This window comes from Typopeltis vanoorti, chromosome 13 (genome assembly GCF_054136105.1).
Source record: "Typopeltis vanoorti isolate ZY-2024b chromosome 13, IOZ_Tvanoo_1.0, whole genome shotgun sequence".
NCBI classification, from domain to species: domain Eukaryota; kingdom Metazoa; phylum Arthropoda; class Arachnida; order Uropygi; family Thelyphonidae; genus Typopeltis; species Typopeltis vanoorti.
The window spans coordinates 36,122,855-36,140,019 of record NC_143561.1 but is presented as its reverse complement, the minus strand read 5'-3'; the positions used below and the strand labels follow the sequence as shown (position 1 = coordinate 36,140,019).

At 35.2% G+C, this 17,165-nt stretch overlaps 1 protein-coding gene across 1 annotated transcript in view; it reads right to left on the bottom strand.

The window, feature by feature from the left end:
• Positions 1–17,165, bottom strand: part of tgo (Aryl hydrocarbon receptor nuclear translocator homolog tgo) — a 439,650-nt gene that overhangs the window by 370,967 nt on the left and 51,518 nt on the right. The window contains exon 2 of the mRNA XM_090402556.1: positions 15,221–15,269. Within this exon, the coding sequence (XP_090258682.1) occupies positions 15,221–15,269 (49 nt within the window). The remainder of the gene's footprint in view (positions 1–15,220; positions 15,270–17,165) is intronic.

Below are 17,165 nucleotides of genomic sequence, written 5' to 3'. Positions count from 1 at the left end.
ATAAAGGCAGCTGATCAGAGTAATAAGTCGATAATTATTTGCTGGTCCTTTCCTGGTTTTGGGATAGCAATGACAACTGACTTATGCCAAGAATCCGGAAACTCTTCCTATGCAAGTATTCTGTTATATGTTACGAGAGAGATCCAGAGAACTGGATTTACAGTAGATGAGACAGTAAAAGAGATCTTTTTAGCTCCTCCTTAAAAATAGCTGATTGTATGGCTCAAACCCATTGGCAGAAAAATTTACAATTTTGTTTCTCTTGCTGCTGTTTCAATATTAAAAATTCAGGAAGATGTGAAGCTATTGCTGATATTCCAGCAAAGTTTTCTCCCAATGTCTGCAACAACAACACATCCATTATGGTCTAAGGTATACAAATTGTGTGTTCTCTATTTTCCTTTTATTTTGTTTGATAAATCGAGTAGGTAAACTGGATCCAAGATTGTGTTTGACTCTGACATTTCACATAATGTGTTTTGGCACAAGCATGCTTAAAAGATATTAAGTTTGATATGGTGGGGGGGGGGGTATCTACAAAATATACCCCATGCTCTATGTTGATCTTTTTTTGGATGCCTTAAACTCTGGGTTCAACCACGACTTTGGATAGAGTGGAGATGACGTTTTTGAAAATGAGGCTGTTGCTGCCTGGACAATGCAGTCTGTTACATACATACTGCTTCATTGATAGCTGCTCGACTGTATCAGCATTAAATTTTGCAAGATGGGAAAAATAATTCCAGTCAGTTTGATCTATTTTTCATATGAGAATTCATGTAGGAGAACATGGTTCATGTGAATACATTGTTCAAATACCAGAAAAATTATTACTTCTGCAGATGCTGTCTTCAAAATCCCACGTGAGCAGTGAAAAAATGGCAGGACGAGCAGATTGTAAAATCGACAGCAGAATATGAGCAGGTCGGCACATGAAAGAAAGTACTGAGTCTATTATCCAAAAGGCACCGTGGGCATGGATGTTTGTGATTGTCTGTGAAACTACTAGTGGTGATGGTCGGTGGTAGATGGCGTAGATGATGAAAGCAGTTGTGGTTGGTGGAGACGAAGAGTTGTAGAGTAGGAGTATAATAGAAATTTCCCTATATTTGTCTTAGTAATCAACATCATCATCATCATCATCATCAAATTCCTGCCATGTACCCTCAAGGGGTGTACAGGATATGACAGTACTACATGAAAAAATTACATCATTACTAACTTCCTATCTACAATTTTCCTCCAAATCAGTCTGTTACTTGTCAAGACTCCAACATTATCAGATCTTATATTTCTATCGTCCAAGGCACTTTGTACCGTATCAATCCATCTATATCTTGGTCTTCCTCTGGGTCGTTTTCCTGCCAACCTGGCAGAGAACACTTGTTTTGCTAATCTTTCCTCTCCCATTCTATTTAAGTGACCATACCATCTGAGATTAGCTCTGCTAACGCATTCCTGGATGCTGACAATGTCAAGTTCTTTCCTAATATCCTCATTTTTAATATGATATTGCCATTGATGCCATCTGTTCACGCCTCTAATCTTTCTCAGGACTCTCATATCTGCGGTCTCTAGTCTTTGGTCAAGTGTTTTACTTCTGACCCAGCTCTCAGATCCATAAGTTAATATTGGTTTGAACACAGTCTTGTATACAGCTAATTTAGTGTTCCGACTAATTTCTTTCTTATGCCATATGAATTTATTCAATTGACTGCCCACGATACCAGCTTTGCTGATTCTGTTGTCTATTTCTATATTTAGTTTACCATCTTCAGTAAAAATTGTGCCTAAGTAGCTGAAATGTTTTACTTGTTCCACAGGTTCTCCATTCACAACACAGTTGACATTTTCAATGATTCTGCCTATTTTCATTGTCTTTGTCTTTTTATTGCTGACCTTCATACCATATCTATTACAACAGCTATTCAATTTAGTCAGAGAATCTTGCAGACTTGTAGCAGATTTATTTAGATCAACATACAATTAATTAACCTTAATAAGAACAATGTTAAAACAAGATGGCAGATCAAAAGACAGGATGTACTATTACTACTATGGAAGGACGATCCAACATCAGTTTCTCAGAATAAGAGGATCTCGAAACAGGTGTAGTGGTTGCTAACTTCCTTTTTGCATCCTGACAATGTATTTTATTCTGTTTTAATTTTTTGTATTTCTTTTTTATCTTTCAACTTCTGATATGCATGGGGGTAAGCTGAATGAGCTCCCTGATAGTCGACACATTTACCTTTCTTCGGAGAGCAAAATTTGTTATCATGATCTTTACTACCACCGAGCACAGGTGGTACAGCCACAACAGGCAGTTTAGGCATGCTTATATTTTTGCCATTTATAGCATCTTAGTGGATTAGGAATGTACAATCTGATAGGACAATTGAGACACCCTGCTTTTAGAGAGTAAGCATGATGTTCCTGGTCAGAACTAGGTGACCACCCCTATGTATCAATATGCACCTCACACCTGTCACTACCTGATCTTTAAGCGCTGAATATATCTCCTTATAAAGAACATCAAGCAGAGTCCATTTTGATATCACTCCTCTACAAGAATTGAGTGTTTTGTTCAATTAAGGTGTTACTGTGTACTCAGCAGTTTCTCAGAATGTTGCTGACATTATGTTTCCACAAGGATATCACCAGAACATAGTTTCTTAACAGTTTTGGGAGATCCTGCCAGACATTCTAAACCCTTTTGAATAAAGAAGGGTGACATTTTCCCTACTGGCTTTACATGTGTTGCATGGATGCTGTATCTGTGGTGTCAGTACTGAGGGTTGAGACCTTGTTAGGGTCCCTGAAACATTTGAGGATGAAGAATTTGTGCTCAAGAGACTTTTGGTTCAACACCAGATCTCCCCACCTACCATGAACGCATACGTCAACACTCACTAACTTGCAAGCAATGACTGTGTTTGGGAGTCAAATTTTGGGAGGCTACCCTGGATGCTATACCAGCACTGCAGCATGCCTTGGGTCCTGATTCCAGACCATGGGATGAGAGACTTACTACAGCACTGTTGACCCTTGCAGGTAAGGCCACTAGCTGACTAATCCTGGCCAGGCCATCCAGGACTGCCTGTCTTGCCAAAGCAAAGGCTAAAATAGTGCAATTCCACCAGGATCCCCTTTTTTGGATGTCCACAGGTTGCATTGGACAGTAAACACAACAGCAAGGCATTGGATCCCAGTGATAGTGGTCTGGAAGAAAGGATAGTAAAAAGTGACTCAGGAGTAAAGCAAAGAATACAGGAGAAAAGCAAAGAAAAAGAGGAAGAATGAAAAGGGCCAGTATCATCACTGGGATGTCCCCTCCACCACAAACAGGTGCCACACAGGGAGGGGGTCTGCTAGGAATAAATGAAGTATACTATGCAGGTGTCCAATGAATTCCAAATAAAGTCTGCAATTTCCCCATACCAGTCATGTTATTTCTTTCTTTTGGCAAACAAAAGCATAACTTTCCTCTTCTGCTTGACTGTCCAAATGCATGTATTAGCCATTACTTTATTAAGTTAGAAGATTTAACATTTAATAAACTTTCATTTTAATTTGAAAATCATTTTATGTACCACCCTGCATTACTTAAAAGAAATTGAAATCAATAATATTTCAATGGATAAAACTTACAAAATTTTTTAGGAAAATGTTTGGCCAAGTCTCATAGTCACCATTTAAGGAAGCAAGAAAAGATCCCTGAACAAAAATGAAATGGGAAATTAAATTTAGATTGATGTATCATCATGTGGCATAAAGTTTCAACTGAGTATTTAATCTGATCTACCTTAATGTCCAACAGAACAAATATGGAAAAGGATAATTAAACATACTGTCAGAATGCAGAAAGATAAGGTAAAATAATTCATTGTTTCAGCTAGCACCAATGACCCAAAAGGTGAGAAGTATTATATAAGGGAGATGTGAAACAGTTACTGGAAGAAGCTCTTACATGGCAGCACTTACAGGTTTGTAAGTGCTGCCATGCTATGATACAGGGGAACTGAGGAGGAGAGCAACAACACTGGCCAACACAATTTTTGCTGACTTTTATATGAGACTTGTTTTTTACTAATTTGGGTGCGCTGATTTCAAATATCAAACCCATTTTTCTCTATCACGTCAGGTTTTTCCTCTATGGCATTTTCTTTTTGCTAATTTGTAAGTTTTTGATAGTTTTAAGGAGGCAGTACTATTTAGAGGATCAAAAAAATCGATTTTTAATATTATTTTCTGAAAGTACGTACTTTTAAAAATCTGTTCCTAACTTTTTATCAAGAAATTTGAAAAATTCCCGAAGATATAGCCTATCATTCAAAGCGGTGCGCAGATCAGAATTGGAGCGCTCACCGCTCTCGCTTGTTAGTAAACGTCCTTTATAAATTGGCATGGCTATTTCATTGGAATGAGCAACTGGCCGAATTGCTGAGTCGAGATTTGGATACACAATTTTTTTCTTATTCTTCTTATTATAACCAGAAGTCTGAACTAAACAAAAATAGTAATATCTACGTGATTTTTTGGTTCACGCCAAATCATTGGAATGCCAAAAGCTAATTTTTGGCGTTTTCCCTTGCTCCACTGTCATAAATTTTCTACACATGACTTACACACTTTATTTGGAGCCCATGACTTGTCCCGATCTACAATTTTTACGTCAAATTATGCAAAGTACACTTTCTTAACGAAATCAGTGATATTTATCCTTTGACTGGGAAGTAAAGCTGCCACAAATGTAGCAGAAGGAATCTACGCTATTGACACAATTTCGAGTAGTAGACATGATGTATTTTCTTCACTGCCGACTAACATGCAATTAACAAGACAAAAAAAACCAGAGACTTTATTGAAACGTTATAAGAGCTCATCATACTTTCATGATCGATTAATGATTGACTGATTTCGATCGTTCTTTGTCCGCTATGACGCATATAGCATTCATTTGTTTTAGGCAATTGTCATCACCTACTTTTCATCACCTAAATGTATTAGGTCAGTTATCGGCCTCTCTCGCATTCAAAGCGCCAGTATGTGCCGTTGCAGGTTCTTATGCATTTATTCGTTTACTAACAAGCGAGAGCGGTGAGCGCTCCAATTCTGATCTGCGCACCGCTTTGAATGATAGGCTATATCTTCGGGAATTTTTCGAATTTCTTGATAAAAAGTTAGGAACAGATTTTTAAAAGTACGTACTTTCAGAAAATAATATTAAAAAATCGATTTTTTTGATCCTCTAAATAGTACTGCCTCCTTAAAACTATCAAAAACTTACAAATTAGCAAAAAGAAAATGCCATAGAGGAAAAACCTGACATGATAGAGAAAAATGGGTTTGATATTTGAAATCAGCGCACCCAAATTAGTAAAAAACAAGTGTCAGATCATAATCAGCAGAAAAAAATTTTTTTTTTGTTGGCCAGTGTAATAGTTAATCAATCACTATGCAGGTTGCGTAGAAGGAATAATGTACAGTTTGTGGATTTATGGTCTGAGTTTGATAGATGGAAGGATGCGTATAATGTTGATGGACTGCACTTGAATGGATTTGGAGTTAGGCGTCTAGAGAGGTTTGTTCACCGAGAGTGTGGAAGTGCAAAGTCAGAGAAACTAAAGAAATTAGGGTGGATGCATGCAAGTGTGTGAATGAACGAAAAAAAAATGTGGAGTATAGTCGCTCATCAACAATATCAAATGTAGTAGTCAATTCAGTATGTAAAGGTAGTTGGAAGCCTAGGGAATGCTACAGTTTCTATCTACTAATGCTAGAAGTATCAGGAATAAGAGTCAGGAGTTTTTGGCATTGGTAACTTCACCAAGTGTTATCCAAAGTTATAGGATAGCACTTGGATAAGACTTAGATAACAGCAGATGGTATAGTTAAGAATAGAATGTGATAGGTTTAGGAGGATAGAGTAGATAGCATAGAGGTGGGATACTGTGATTATAAAAGATGAATTGCAGCTAACAAGAGTAGGAGTCAGTCAGGCAGATGGAAGTTCTTTTGAGGCAATCTGGTGTAATATTGAGGTCAATAGGACAAAATATCAAATTAGCTGCTGCTATAGGCCAGGGATGATGTGGAAGACATGCATCAGCAGATTAGTATGAGTGCAAGTTGAGTAATTATTATTGGAGACTTCAGAGACATAGACTGGAAGGAGGAAAGAACACATGGCAGCAAGAAACGGAATTTATACACTTACTGAGAGATAATTACTTGAAGCAGCATGTGATGGAGGGAACTGAGGGTATGAGAGTGTTGAATCTGGCACAGGATCAGAAAACCTGTTCATAACTAAGGTAGCAATATTTCCTCCAACTGGGGAGAGCAATCATGTGAACTTGACTTGGAAGGTAACGAAATGTGGAAATTTCAGTTAAGCAATATATCTGGAACTCAGTGGCATAGAAAAGCTCAAGAGAGACCTGAATGGAGGACTTTGGAGGAGGCCTTAGTTCAGCAGTGGGCAGAAAATGGCTAATGATGATGATGATGATGATGATATAGAATTATAAGGCAGGTGATCGGTACTGTCGATAGGATGTAGCATAGAGGCAGCTTGCCTGACGGTGCGGCTTAATAAGGGTGCTTGTTCAGCCATATTGTGGTAGGCACCATCGCTACACTAACAATTCCTGTTAGTGTAGCTAGTGCGGAAAGAAGTTCTTCCAATCTTAAACTGTTTAAAAATTATTTGCAAACAGCAATGACCCAAGAAAGATTGGTTGGTCTAGCAACTATATCGATAGAGGCAGACATAGCTCATAATTTAAATTTAGAAGAGCTTATAAACAGTTTTGTGTGATATCCCCATAGAGCAAACATTTAATTAATATTATTATGTAATCGTTTTGCATTAATGTTTCTCTTGTAATAAAAACAAAATATTAATTGGAGATTTTCTTATATTTTTGTCTTATAATCCATCAGGGGTGATATTTAATTGTTTGCCTCAGGGCACAATATAATCTGGCGACGGCCCTGCAGGTGATTACGACAAGCTTAGGAGACAGCTTAAGCAGTACCATGGTATAAAGATCTGCAAGGGAAGGATGTTCACAGTGCATAGTGAATAGTCAAGGGCTATCTGGAGGAAGCAATATCAGACAGTATACCCAAGGTCAAAAGAGTAAATCAGGTAGGAGTTAGACAGCTAAGTAGTATCATTAAGCATGAGCTGCAAAACATGTGGAGAATATACAAGGAGAAACATGACCAGCATGGCAAAAGGCAAAATCAGACTATGAGAAGAAATTAGCCAAGCAAGCCAAAGAAAATCTCAGAGTTCTTTCATTATAAAGCAAGCAGGAGAAAAAATGACTATGGAATGGGGTATATCATACAAGTGAGGATACTGATGTGGCAGAGGTGACAGAGACTGAGAATAGAAGTTGATGAATTGGAGGTACTTAGGATACTGAAGAATCTCAGTACAAATACAGCTGTGGAATTAAATGAGATATGTAAGAATGTGCAAGGATACTGGTGATGCCATTGACTTTCATTGCCATTGAAGTCTCATCTATAGCAAAGTCCCAAAGGAGGAGGAGGGCAAAAATAATTCCTTAGCATAAAGGAGGTTCTAAGTCTGTGGTAGCAAATTATAGACCAATCAGTATATCAGGAGTAGCAGTAAAAGTACTCAAAAAGTTGGTCAAAAAGAGAATTAAGGATCGGGTGAATAAAAATATTCTGTATGAGGTCAGTCAGACCGAACTATTTATAATAAAGATTTTCACAAGTGAAGAGCTGTTTGACTGTCAAAATGATTGAATATATGTACCAGATGGCCGCACAGCATGTGCCATAGCAACCAGGATTCAGAGAGGTCATCACCCTGTGTCAGTGATGGTCTGGTGGGGAGTGACGTATCGGGTGGTATTGCATTTCTGTGAGAAAGGGGGTCAAAATTTACACAACATTGTGTGACACATTGTGCTTGAACCTGTAGTATGGCCCCTGCACAACACCTTGTTTCACGATAGGCAGTGGACCTTCCAACAGTGGTTGGAGGCAAATGTGCTCGACCACACATCACCATTTGGAAGTCCTGATCTGAATCTAATGGACTTCAAATTGTGGTTGGAGCTTGAGAGAAGCCTGCAAGAAACAACACCTCAGTATTGCCAGTCTGAAGGTGGATTTGGAGTAAGCAGTGGCAACGTTTCTGTTAGATGTTGTGCATGAAGGCAAAAGGGGAACAACGTTTTCAACATTGAGTGTTGCTATATGCATGCTATACATGTGGTTTATATGTGTTGAAAGCTGTAATAAAAGATTTACTGATAGATTAAAGGCTTATGTGCTATTCAAGTTGTAACAGTATTTATGGCTAGACTATGTACAGTTCATCTCTAAAAGCTGCTCGACATTAATGCTTTTAAAACTTTCTTAGATATTTTCCTTTTCAATATGATACTTATTTTTCGTCATCATCATCCAATTCCTGATATGTACCTTCAAGGAGTGTACAGGATATGATAGTACTACATGAAAAACGAACATCGTTATTAACTTCCTATCTACAATTTTCATCCAAATCAATCTGTTACCTGTCAAGACTCCAACATTATCAGATCTTATATTTCTATCATCTAAGGCACTTTGTACCATATCAATCCACCTATATCTTGGTCTTCCTCTGGGTCATTTTATCACATTAACATTATTTAACATTATCAGATCTTATATTTCTGTCTTTATCTAGGTCTTTTTCATGCCAACCTGGCAGATAACATTGTTTTGCTAATCATTCCTTTCCCATTCTGCCATACCACCTGAGATTACCTCTGCTAACACATTCCTGGATACTAACAATGTTAAGTTCTTTCCTAATATCTTTGTTTTTAATATGATATTGCCACTGATGCCATCTGTTCTGTTCATGCCTCCAATCTTTCTCAGGACTCTCAATATCTGTGGTCTCTAGTCTTTGGTCAAGCATTTTATTTCTAACCGTGCTCTCAGATCCATAAGTTAAAATTGGTTTGAACACAGCTAATTTAATGTTTTGACTAATTTCTCTCTTATTCCATATAAATTTAATCATTGACTTCCTACCATACCAGCTTTATTGATTCTGTTGTCTATTTTCATACTAAATTTACCATTTTCACTAAAAATCATGCCTAAGTAGCTGAAATATATTACTTGCACTGTAGGTTCTCCATTTGCAATGCAGTTGATATTTTCAATGCTTCTATTTTCATTTCTGTCTTGTTATTGCTGACCTTCATACCAAATCTATTACAACACTTATTCAATTTAGTCATGATATCTTGCAGACTTGTACTGGATTTATTTAGAAGAATAACATCATCTGCATAAAGTAAAGAGCTGAGATTAACATCTCCAATTTTGATATCAGGTTTAATACCACTTTCCTTCATAATGTGATCCATATAGATAATTAATAACAGTGGGGAATAATGTACATCCTTGTCTGACACCAGATTTAACATAAAACCATCTTTCTGTACTTCCTTCAATTCTAACTGCTGACTTACAACTCAAATAAAGACGAAGTATTGCTTGATATAATACCCCACTGACATCATATAACTGTAGCATTTTGAATAGCTTTTCTCTTGCCTAGAAAACTTAAATACAGATATTTGTTATATTCCAATGGTTTCTCAACTATTTGTCAATCTGAATCCTGACAGCTTCTATTTGGCCTGAATCCAGCTTGTTCTTCACAAAGCTTCCCTTCCATAATCCTTCTCAACTGTTTCTCAAGTATACTTGCATAAATCTTACCAGGAACACTCAGTAGGGAAATACCTCTGTAATTGTCACATTCAGTTTTATTGCCCTTTTTATATATGGGTACTATGAGAGCTCTACTCCAATCATCTGGAATACATCCCTCTGTCCAGGCCTTCTGAACTATGAAGTGCAGTCACTGTAAGACTTTTATACCTCCATATTTGAGCATTTGTGGTTGAATATCATCTACTCCTGCTGCCTTCCCACATTTCAGACGTTTGATGGCTTTTTCTACATCAGGTATGGATATGTATTCTTGATTGTATGTCTGTTGAGTGTTTTTTTACTACTGCGCTGTCACTGATTGTTTCATTTAGGAATTTTTCAAAGTAATTATTCGATACATCAAGGATATCTTTTTCACCAATTTTCATGTGACCTTTATCATGTCTAATTCCTTTTACAGCACTCTTTCTTCCATTTTTGAGCTTTTCTAACAGCCTCCAGAATATCTTGCTACCTTCTTGATATTTATTTTCTATGTTCTTACTAAAGTCTTCCCATTATTTTTGTTTAGCTAGTTTTACACAGTGTTTAGTTTTCTTACATTTGTCTCTGTATTCTCTAAGAGCAGATGCTGACTTATTTGCCAGGAACTTTTGATATCCTTTCTTCTTTTACTTCACTGCCTGTTTAACTTACTGTGTCCACCATGGAGTTCTGATTTTCTATCCTTGCAGACAACCTCACCACATGCCTCTGGCTGAATCAATCGATGTTTTCTTCAGGATTTGCCACTGGATCTCCATGGTTTGGTTCCTGTTCTCAAACACTTTCCTTTTTTATTCAATAATCTTTGTGTATTTTAGTCTACAGAGAGCTACTCAAGTTTTATTCGCTTTAAAATTTTCTTAAATGTTCTTCTTTTCAATATGAAATTCAATTTTATCCTGCTCAAGACTAAATGGTGATCACTTCCAATTTTAAATCCTCTGTACACTTTGGTGTCCTGCACCAGGGAGAAAACATCACTATCAACAATAACATAGTCAATGAGACTCTTCTCTCCATGTGAACTTGTGCCCATTTTTATGTTGGAACATTGTGTTAGTAATAACCAGTTCATGTCCTGAGCAGAAATCCAACAGGTATTTGCCATTATTATTAGCTTTGCTCTTTTCTCCAAATTTTCCCAAAATATTTCTGTATGTCTGACAGTCATTTCCTACTCTGCTGTTTAGATCTACAACAAGGACCAACTTTTCCTTTCTCATTGTGTCAGTTGCTTTCTCTAAAGCCTCAAAAAAATTCCTCCACTTCTACCTTAGTAGAATCTTCTGTGGACTATAGGCACAAATAAGTCTCATTGTCCAGTTCCCCATTCTGATATCTGCCAACATCATTCTACTTGAGACCGTCTGCCATTCAAGAAGATTAGCCTCGTATTTAGTGTTGAATACTATGGCTACTCCTTTTCCTTGATTGTCATTGCCTGAATATAACATTTTGTATTTATTGCTCAGAAAGATCTCGCCTGTTTTTGCTCTTTTTTTTTTTTTCAGTCCCCCCTATTATGTTGATCTGGTACTCATCTAATTCTGCAGTTATTTCATCCATTTCTTTGCCATTCATGCTTCTTATGTTGATAGTACAATCTTGAACTCTGGTGATGTTAAGTTGGAGTGTGTTTCAATATTTGTTCCAGCAGCTGACTTTTAACTGTTTGCCCTGATTCCCTGGCAAAAAAAAAAACAGGGGTTTTGTTTAATTGGGCGACTCCCAAGCCAGGATAAAATTCTGTCATCTGGCACCTTCATTTTATATTCTGGTTTAAGCCAATAAGAATACAATTTGGTCAGCTAAATCCCAAATTGCCAGCCCATGCTCATTCATTCGATATCCAGGTAGATACTTAGCAGGGTGCACCACGTGAAGGTGAGGATTGGATATTAGGTCAGAAGCCCTGATCGGTTCTTCACATTCCTTTAAAGACTATGTGGAGGTCTCTCTCAGTTATACAGCTTTGACTCTTAAGCACACCTTCTGCTTAAAACTAGATGATAATCACTTCTAATTTCAAATATTCTGTAACTCTTGTATCCTGAACTAGCATGAAGATATCACTATCACAGTCAATAAAAGTTTTCATTTTTCTTGTGTCATCTCTCCATGTGAATATCTTTATGTTTAAACATGATTAATGATGACGAGTCCATATCCTGAATGGAAATCCAGCAAGCACTTACCATCATTATTAGCTTTGCTTTTTTATTCAAATTTTCCCAAAATATTTTTATATACCTGGGATTCATGTTTAGATCTCAAGGACCAGCTTTTCCATCAGCTGCCTTCTCAAATTACTCTAAAAATTCCTCTACTTCTTCTTTAGGAGTATCTTCTGTGGGACCATATGCACAAAGAATTTTAGAAGTCCAATTCTCCATTTCAAAATTTGCCCACATAACTCCATTTCAAACTATCTGCTAATCAAGAAGCTTAACTTTGTGTTTAATGTTGAATGCTATTGATACCCCCCCCACCCTGTCTCTGAATCACTCCTGCTTGAATATAACATCTTATAATTATTACTTAGAAGAAACTCACCTGTTTTCATATTCCTTGTCTCAACAACATGAACTATGTCCCATGAGGCACTTTTCTAGTTTTGCCAGTTTGATTTCCTTTCTGTCGATGCTTCTTATATTGATAGTGCCTATCTTCAGTTCTTCTGACATCGTATTTGTTCCAATAACTAACTTTTTGCTGATAATTTTGTTACTAGTTCCCTGATGAAAACTGTGGGATGTTGTTTAACTGGGTGATTTCACAGGCAGCATGAAATTTCATGTTATCCCATGATGTTTGTTTCTGATTTAAGCCAATACAGTTTGGTCAGCTAAGTCACAAATTGCGAGACCATCCTTGTTCATTCAGTAGCAGTGATACCCACTAAAAGTGCACCACATAAAGTGAGGACTAGACATTAGGCGAAAAGCTCCAGTTTGTTGTCCACATTCCCAAATGGTTATGTGGAGGTAGATATTCTTCCAGTTATCCGGCTTTGACACTTAAGTACTCAATGACAACTAAATTATACTTGACAAGAAATTATTTCTTGTCAAGTATATTCTTGTTTTCATCCTTATTTTACCCCTTAGTAGAAGCAAACAAAAGCTTGTACAATAAATATCTTTGCGACTAGACTTCATATCGAGTCATGTTCAGCATTCCACAATGACAATACACTCCTTTCTTAGGCATGTAAAATGCATAACATTATTCATATGTTATGGGATACAAAGAGTAACTTGACAGAAATCTCACTACTCAAGTAGCCTGGCTGCAAAGGATATTTCATGCAAGCTTCTGTTTGCTTTTGAATGCGTAAAGTGAGATGTATTTTCTTGAATATATATTTTTTTATGAATATATTTTATCATTTAGTATAAATTACTTCCCAACCCAGCAAAATGACTCGGTAAAATCAGACGTTAACAGGTGAAAATGAAAGAGTTTGCAAACAAGAACCAAACCTTGGAGTTTCGATGGAAAATTCTGAAGAAAATATTGACACCTACAAACTTGTTAAAACTACACTAGAGCAGGTGTCTTATAGACAGATCTGAGAAGGTTGAATTCCATTACATAAATGGAGTACTGTTTTTAAATACAAATTATTCTATTGTTATATTTTTGAGTGTTTAATTCTTTTTGATAGTGTATTCTTGATTTTAAAAAAATTGGGCAGGTGAAATTGTTAAAAATATTATCTTTATAGATGAGCAGAAAGGTGAGGAGAAAGAAAAAAAAAACTTGTTAAACTTGGATTTGTAGATTAGACTATACTCTACACAGGAAATACACAAGAGGTGCAAAACAGAAAAAAGAATAAATGTAAAGGAAGAAAAATTTATTCTCCAAGTCTGAAGTTGAACTGCAAAGGGGTGTTGAATAGCTGCTGAGCATGTTTAACAGATTTAGAAAAGAGTAGATGAATTAATGATGCCATTAATCAACTTGATGGCTCTCTTCTGTACTGAGTTGAGTGTTTTTAGGGAGCTCATAGAGGCTCTGCCTCAAATCTGAGAACAGTATTCAATGGTTGAATGAATTTATGATTTATAAGGAGGTAACAGAGGTAAAGCAATGTCTTGAGCAAAAGAGAAAACCTAATTTTGTGGGTGCTGGAGATGCAATGGTTTTAATATGTTTATGCCAAGAGAGATGTGGGTGTTGTCAAAAATAAGACTGGAAGAAAACTTTTTCTTTTATTTTTTGTGAAATAAAACAGACCTGAGTTTTACTAATAAAGAAATTAATTGGCACTAGTAACAAAAATTATCATAGTGGTTTTACTAGTAACAAAAATTATCATAGTTTAGGGCTGTAGAAGTTCATATTCTGGAAGTTTTTGTGATTTGTGTAGCATGAGGTTTGTCAAATTAGAAAGAGGGGTGCAAAGTGCAAAATGTCAGTGATATATCAAAGAAAGGGAGGTGACTTTTGTGGAATACCATGATTAATTGCAAAGTCAGAAGATAAGGATCCATCTGCCATCTTAGCTAAGTTACTGAATGTTTTAACAATGTACACTGATCTACCATTTATCTGACCTTCAGAACAATGATCCTTGCATGTCAACTAACTTCTGGTATAGCATGTAATTGTATGTCAATTATCAGAAAGGCAACTGCCTTCCCAGTGTGATCAGATAAACAGTACATTACTGTATTCTAAAATCAGTACCCAAATAAAAGATTTATTATTCTTTAATAATAAATACATGATGAATTTAGACACAATTATAATAATAAACTTTAACAGCATAAGATATGCTCATTGCATAAATGCTCACAATATGATATGCATGCATGTACGCACACAAAAACATACACTTTAAAACTTTATTTTTTTTAATAAAAGAAATTAATCTTAACAGAAAGTCTTAGCAATTATTTTAATTGATAAAAATATGAAATTAATGTATCTGCGATACTTCTGGAAACTGTTCTCTCTCACTTTTTCTTTACACCTGTTATCAAGATAGCCAAATTATCTACTTGTAACCTTGAATGTGATGGAACAAGATGAGACAATTTTACTGTATTAAGAATTTTTAAATTTATAAAAAATCATCTTGAATCTGTTTTTCATTTCAGTTTTTGTCAACATTACATTTTTGTGAATATAGCCTTACTACTACTTGTATTATATATATATTTTCTTTCTTAAAATTAACTTGGTTAACATTAAGAAATCAGGAGTTCTCGCCATTGTTCTAAACATACATTTTTCTTCGAAGAAACAAACAAGGAAATGTTTATACTACCAAAATGAGAGAGAGTGAACAGGGCATCATTTTCAAAAGAAAAATATTTAAAAAAAAACCTAATGCTGTTCACCTAAATGAACGCTCAACATTAAAAATGTTATTTTTACATATCATTTATACAAAATGAACAGATTTTTATAGTTACTGAAAATAATCACTTACTCTTTGAAGCCAGGTTTTCTTTTCTTAATTCCTTTACTTGCATCTGTTCCTATGTACACAAAAATAATATTTTAATATATATCATAAAAATGAAATTTGAGATACAAATTTACATACTAAGAAATAAACAAAGTAAAATGGCCATGCAAGTTTATTTCTGCCAAAGAAATAAACTTGCATGGCCATTAACTTTTATTAATAATTATTAATAAAAATTATTAACTTTTATTAATAATATGAAAGTATTTTAGTTCTATCAATAAAGTTTCTTTAAATTTAAAATAAACGTACACAATTAATAATTCATCTCATATACCTAAATCTGTTATGACAGTAGTGCAGTAAATTCTAATTTATCTGGCCTTTCATTATCTGGAAATCTTTCATACATAATTAGGAGAATACGTAATATCTAGAGTTACACTGGTATTTTTTTGACAAGACCAGCATAATTCACAAAAACTCTCACCACATCAGAAAAATATTTCAGATTGAGAGTTTATTTCTAATTTAAAAAAGAAAAGTATTTTTAAAAAAGGAGAAAATATGAGGACTACATATAAATAGCTGTCTTTGTAAGAAAGATTTTCTCTTATTAAAACTTCCTGAAAATGCTATCAAACAACAGACAGCAAAACATATAATCTTCTTTATTCATATTAAAAATATACAAATATATTCCCATTATCTAACTTCTTTAAAGAAGAATGTAATTACAGTGAAAGAGTTGTTAATTAACTAAAGCTAGTTAACTATGGATACAATGCAATGTTCTGAGTATAGTAGTCTCGCCTTATCCACAGGGGATATGTTACAAGACCACCCCCCCCCAATGGATGCCTGAAACTGAGGATGGTACCGAACCCTATATATACTGTTTTTTCTTATACATACATGCCTATGATAAAGTTTAATTTATAAATTAGACATAGTAAGAGATTAACAACAATAATTAATAGTACAATTATCAATATACTGTAATAAAAGTTATGCAAATGGAATCTTTTCAACCGCAGCATACGATATTTTTCTTTCCTTATGAAGTTGAGAACTTTCACCTATCAACTTAAAGGAAGCACTTTATGGCTTCTCTTCGGCATATTCGAATTGCCAGCATCACTACTCTTGCACTTTGGGGCCATATTAAGTAAAATAAAGGTTACTTGAACACAAGCACTGCGATACCATGACATTCGATCTGATAACCGATACGGCTACTAAGAGATTAATGGGCAGGTAGCATATAGAGTACAACGTGGATACACTGAACAAAGAGATGATTCACATCCTCATGGATGTGAATCATCCCTTTGTCCATGCAATTTAAAACTTATGAATTGTTTATTTCTGGAATTTTCCATTTAATATTTTTGGACTAGGGTTGACCGTGGGTAACTGAAACCACAATTTAGGTGTTTTTTTTCAAAAAAACATTGTCAGAAATGATTTTTTGAAAAAAAAAAAACATTTCTGACAATGTAAAAAACTAAGAACAATGAGAAAATCAAATGCAAGTGATAATAACTGCATGCTTAAGTATGGCTATCTTTTTAAATGAAGGGGAACATTAAGTTTAAAATAAAACACTATTAGAAACTAACTGATTGAACATTAAAAAAACTTATTTTCACACAATTAGATACTACAATTTTCAAACTTTGGGAATAGAAAGTTCATCTAAGTAATTAAGAACACTGCAATGTAATTAAGCTTAAGAGCTTTCTTTGAATAAATATTCATAGTGAAGATACTTTTGATGTATAGTTTGGAATTACACCAATGAATCCTATGCTGTAATTCAAAAACCAGACATGTAGTTTTATAATCTGAATATATTTTACTACATGTTGAAAAGAAACATGAGCATTAAACACAGTATAATTTTTTAAAATAACGACTTCAAGCATGTACTAAAAAATTACAACTTATTACTCCTATTTATTTC